Below are 6000 nucleotides of genomic sequence, written 5' to 3' on the forward strand. Positions count from 1 at the left end.
AAGTGGCTTTTCTCTGCTCTGGCATGAAAAAAAAGGCAAACATGACGAAGAAGACCGAGAAGCGCCATGTAGCTATTTCCGACCTATCGAATAGGTTGGTGGTCTTCTTGGCACTGGTGCTTTGCCTGTAGGATTTTTCATTGTGCTGCACTTTTTTCTTTTCTTTTATATATATATATATATATATATATATATATATATATTAGAATCTACATGCATACACCCCATCAATTAGCCTTATGATATGTCTGTTGAGATACCAAGCTCAAGTCCATTTACCTCATGATGTGTATCAGTATTGCATTCTCATAGAAAGATGGTTCGAACCTTCATCCTCAGTGTCGAGATGCTTTCAGCCGATGGGATCCACAGAGAGAGAGAGAGAGAGAGATGCATTATGTTGTGGTCTACTTGGTGTTGCAGAGCAACAATTATAGGATGATCCAAGGAGGAAGTTTGTGGCAACTTTAGCATTATAGTAGAGAAGGCACAACTAGTAATAGAGAGGTGCTACTAATTTTACTTTCTATATCAACATAATTCCTAATTTTAACTTCTACAATCCTTTTTTTTCTTCTTTATTTCTTTAAATAACGATCAATGGTATCGCATTTCTAGTTTTTCCTACCTTATCATCCATACCGTGAGGCTTACTACAATAAGATAGACTATTGGATGGATGTCTCCTCACATTTCTTAACTTCCCCTTCCATCAAAATTTCCCTTTTACATATACACATATGTACTACTTTTCTCCTCAGCATATAATACTTTACAATTTCTATTAATCCATGCAGAATATCTGACTGAGTTTATATGCTGAAACTATATATATATATATATATATATATATATATATATATATATATATATATATATATATATATATATATATATATATATATATATATAATAAATGCATTCCAAACCAAAAAGACAACCACACACAGCAAACAGTCTATAGCATATATCAACTCAGCGAAAAGTACTATCATGTTGGGAAGAAAACATCAGAGAAACACATCTAAGATTTAGAAGGCTAAAGAAATGCATATATCCCTTCTTTAAATTCTCCTCTTTTCTTGCTTAAAAACCTACATCAAAGTTTTCCTAACAAATATGGCTCCATACATTTCGAACATTAAAAGTCCATAAAACGTTCAGTATTTATATAATATTTTCAAATATTTGTATATCAAGTTAGCACACATTTGTTCGTTCTGCACACTGAAAACTTACTCCTCTTACATACTTTGCTAATGTGACATGTCCAGATATTAATTAAATTGCACTCTCGATTGACAAAAATGGTGATATTTTGAGATTATGCATTCATGAAAATACACTTTCAACCAAGAGCACACAAAGGACATCACTACCAGTTTAAGTGGCTCCCTCAGAGGCCTAAAATTTCAAGAGACATGTATACATTTGCCAACACAATGAATTGAGATCCTAGGAAGCTTCAGGTACATACCCGTGGCAACCAAAGTAGCTCTCTACCCTACCGATATCAATGTTATTTGGTACATTTCACAACAAAAATCAAGTCAGTAATTAAGGAGACAACAGAAAGTTCCTACAAAATTCATCAACAGGGCTTGAAACCGGCATTAAACGGCACAGCATTCAGCGGTTCATCTGCGCATATCTAGTTCAACTGGTAGTAGAAGATGTTTTGCTCTTCTTTCTAGCTTTTGACTTGACAGCATCTTTCAAACTCTTTGCAACATCAGTTTGCTGCCTCGGCCCTGAAACTCCAAGTGTTTCAGAATTAGAAGATATTGTTGCATGCTCAGGACTGTTCTCGACTGCCATTTTGTTGCTTTTTGATTCTTCTTGTTGTTCCTTACTAATCGTTAAAGGACCTGCATGTTCGAAAAGTGATTTGTTGCAAACTACAGCAAAAACTTTCACAACTTGCCAACACACAAGAAAATTATCCACAATTTTGGAAACAATTAAGCAGAAACATAAAACCAAGCAAGACAGGCCATACTGCCTTAATTATCAGGCCATACTTGGAGTTAAATCCTAGGGAGAGACAACTTAAAGATAGACAATTGTGCCGTAAAAGCAGATAGGCTAAGGTTTTTTTTTTAAAGAACTTAATTGCTTATCGGCATTTATGTTGATATTAATTCTCATCCAAATGGTTGCAAAACAGAAGTCCTGGATATCAACACCCAGTAGGACAAGTAACCATAGTTGCCAACTGTTTGAAGTCAGATGCATATATATGCTTCCTCACCAGTGAGCTCTGCTAAGAGTAATTTCACTACTTAACAACGAAAACACCAACTTTTCTTGTGTGGCCATATTGCTGTATTCATTCAACAGCTAATCCAGTGCTAGGAGAAAGATGAGCTGAGTTTGATAGCCAAAAAGAATAAGACTTTTGTCTATATTCTACTTATATAAAGCATTGTATTATGACAAAAAAATCAAAACCAATTTTGTTCCATTATCATAAGTTCCTGCTATCTTCTCTATATCTTTAATCTGTTGACTGCTATCCTATCATCTGGACAGAAAATAAAAACCAATCTTATTCCATTTATCGTAAGTTCCTGCTGTCTTCTCTATATCCATAATCTGTTGTGTACTGGTATTCACTCATCAATCAGTACAATACTTCTATGCCTACCACCTGTCATTATTAGTTGCTCAAAACTATCATTGCTACCACCTGTACTCTCTGCCAGAAATCGAGTTCTATGAATGAAACATGAAAAATAATGCAATGTTCATCCACTTGTAGCACACAAATTAAATCTCAAATATAAGACAACAACAAATTCCAGAAACATCCAAACTAAGCTAGTTTGCATGCAGAACTAGGAGATAAAATTACCAAATAAATTATTCCAAAGTTTTTCAGACTATGAATCTTGAAAGAAAAAAAGATTATATAAGCTAACATTTACAACTTACAAAGATGCACAAAGGTTAAAACAAAGCAACAAAAAGATATAGAGGAGCATGTTTATACATATGAAACCATACCAAGTAAATCTTGAGATTTTCCAACTAAATTTGAAGAAAGTTTATTCAGATATGGGTCCCTGCAAACAGAATAGAGCATTTATTCATGTTCTTGTTCAATTACAAAACTTAATTGTTTCATATAACAAACAAAGTGCAACTACAGCACAATATTACCAATTTGAAGGGCCACCAACAAATGGATCAGTGCATCTGTCTCTGCGGTTGCCCTCTGTCTTTATACATGTCCTAGCATCAGCTGTCATTTCATCATCACAATTGGAGCTTCTGTCTGGTTCATGTTGTATCATTTCTTCTTGATGTCTTATTATATTCTCAGCTTGCTTGTCCTTCATGATAACATCTGGAACACTAACTTGTTGTGTCACTGTCGATGAATGACGCTTAACCTTCCGTAACGTTCTCTCAGTATTGTATGTCTCTACCTGGAAAATTCTTTAGTAAATTTTCTTATCAATGAACGAGAGTGTACCAACCATATTAAGCAGATGACTTTGTTCACATGAAGGTAAATAAGTTCAATGTTCTGGTAAAGATGGGTGTTTTGCTTCATCTGAAGCATTCTTGATCATTGAGAAATTATTATCAGAAACAACAATCTCTAATAACAAAATCAAGCCTTTAATCACTTGCGTTCAGCTACATATTTGGGACTAGGACTAGGCCTGGTTGTCATCACTGTTCTCTTGGATTGCACTTGCTGGTCAACAAGTACAGTTGAACTATAAGTCAGAAAACAAGATAATTGGCAAACAAAATCCTTAAAAAAAAGGTTCTGTTATCTGTCAATCTTCAAAGATCTTTGATCTAATTTGTATTCATAAGCATGCTGAGCAGAAAAGGCATATCTAGTTAAGACTGCACATACAACTGTAACATCTAATATGATGGAAACTAAAATCATTTAAATTCCAAACAAAAAAACTGACAGTCAACACTTAATGTACCACATCCATGCATTTTAATTTTTATGTGATTTTCCTAAAAATAAAATTTGTAAGGACCCTTTCATAATTTGATTTAGCTAGAGATTAAAATGCAAATCCATAAAGAAGGATAAGCTAATAGACAAATTAGTCCATGAATTTTGTTTCTACCTTCCTATGACTTTCGTCGGTTTGTCACACACTGCTACACAGGATACCATCATCTTGGATTCTAGTGAGTGACACACTCTAAAAAACTGTACATTAGTGTTTCCAGAATTTGGCATTTTCAAGTTGTATGGCTTCAATAAATATTATCTACAAACAGAAAGGTTTCATGTTCATGTTTTAAAGAAGAAACATCCAAACAAAGCTGACTATTTTGACAATCCACAAGAACAAAGCTCTGTATTAAATATCTCATGATTCTCATCTAGAAAAACTATTCATAAGTGACTCCAATAACAATCTTTTCCAGGTTCTTCAATGCCCAGAATGCTTATCATAAGTAAAACAAGAGACAAAAAGGTTAGAACAAAGCTACATATGTATATCAAAGCCAGAACAGAAAAAGAAACCCATAAGGAGCAACATTATAAACCATACAACCATAAAAGTCGAAAGCAACCTAAATTTTCATGCAACTCACTGCATTTTTTATTTTACTTGTGATATCAGCAGCTTTCACAGAAGCAATTCGTAAGCACTGCATAATCATGTTTGGTGTCACACCCTCTCCTCCAGCTTTTTGAACCGCACAAACATCACCATTTGAGGTCACTGTAGCAGTCATTCTTCCTCCCATAACAACCTCTTCTTTATGTGTTGGATCAATCACCTGGAAAAGATAAAATTCTAGGTCAAACTCGAAGCCAGAACATGATTGAACAACTCACTGAACAAAATTTTATAACAAAAATTGCAAGTTCTTTATGAAGTTACTTTCACAATACCATGATGTTTCCCTCACTAAAAAAAGCAAAGGTCACTGCTATAGGAAGATGATGAATTATCAATGTGAGTGGCTCCATAACCTGTAGAGATATGAGAAGAAATAGATTTAAGTCTTACTTCTTGCTAACATAAGCAGTCATTTTCAAAGTAAACTATTAAAAAAGCATGAATATACATAAGCTATGCAGACTGTGTATGTGTGTATGTATACACTGCTTTCTGGAAACAGAAAGAAAAGGCCAACTGACAACACCAAATTATGGTCAGATTCTACATATATTTTAAGCCAACAGGTGGTGATCCAAGTTAGAGCATACAACGTAGCCAAGGAAAAATGTCATATGACTTGACCTCGGGGTCGTGAACAATAATGTCCTGGCCATTTTCTCCTCGTAATGTACATTCAGGTCTGCGAAATGTCGATAGAGCAGCCAAAGCAGCAATATTGGCAGCATCGATGAGATTCCTAAATTATCAGAAAGAGAAGATTCAGATTATCAACAACAAACAGATGTTAAAAAGGATGTTCAAACAAGAACATTTATTACCCTCCATTATCAAGAATATGGAGATCCACACGAATGGACCACACTGATTTCCCTGCAACAACACATAATGACTCCATATCCACAGCCCTACTTTCCCTGCGATAATTTTACAGTTCATCAGAAAATGCTAGATAAGTTGAATGATGCATGACCGAAGGATCAATAATTTCTCTGCCTCAGTAACAAGCATATAAGTTCATAAAATATATGAAGGTAAGATCTTGACTATGTGTTGGCACGTGAAACATGGAACAACTATATTATAAAAAGAACTAACCGAAGACCACGATCCACAATGCGACCAAGTTCGATAGCAGATTCACCAGGGCGCCCTGCCTCAAAAGAAGGATCAGCCATGGGTGAAAATTCAGTAAATATAGAAAGAGTCCCTTCGTTTGGTCTATCTCGATAAGGTTGCACCAGCTGAGAAGTCACAAAGCCTATAACATGAGTCTGACCTAGTTGCACCTCTGAAGAACCATCTTCTCTGTTGATGAAAAAAAGAACACACTTAATAATACAATTATCCGAAGTCAATATTTTTTAGTGTTGCTAAATGCATATTG

General features: G+C 34.9%; 1 protein-coding gene across 3 annotated transcripts in view; it reads right to left on the reverse strand.

The window, feature by feature from the left end:
- Window positions 1–1298: 1298 nt before the first annotated feature.
- The window catches only part of LOC103994738 (exosome complex component RRP45B), a 5744-nt gene continuing 1042 nt past the window's right edge, over window positions 1299–6000 (reverse strand). Inside the window, exons 2-10 of one of the 3 annotated variants that reach the window (XM_065162215.1) lie at window positions 5893–5921; window positions 5712–5766; window positions 5435–5530; window positions 5238–5352; window positions 4886–4966; window positions 4582–4770; window positions 3163–3431; window positions 3007–3065; window positions 1299–1868 (exon numbers count right to left, since the gene is read on the reverse strand). In XM_065162215.1, the coding sequence (XP_065018287.1) occupies window positions 1657–1868; window positions 3007–3065; window positions 3163–3431; window positions 4582–4770; window positions 4886–4966; window positions 5238–5352; window positions 5435–5530; window positions 5712–5766; window positions 5893–5921 (1105 nt within the window). In that variant the 3' untranslated portion in view covers window positions 1299–1656. Of the gene's footprint in view, window positions 1869–3006; window positions 3066–3162; window positions 3432–4581; window positions 4771–4885; window positions 4967–5237; window positions 5353–5434; window positions 5531–5711; window positions 5922–6000 lie in introns of those variants that run through there. The other 2 variants (XM_009415166.3, XM_065162216.1) reach the window with 2 other exon arrangements.

The sequence above is a fragment of the Musa acuminata genome, chromosome BXJ3-8 (assembly GCF_036884655.1).
Source record: "Musa acuminata AAA Group cultivar baxijiao chromosome BXJ3-8, Cavendish_Baxijiao_AAA, whole genome shotgun sequence".
NCBI classification, from domain to species: domain Eukaryota; kingdom Viridiplantae; phylum Streptophyta; class Magnoliopsida; order Zingiberales; family Musaceae; genus Musa; species Musa acuminata.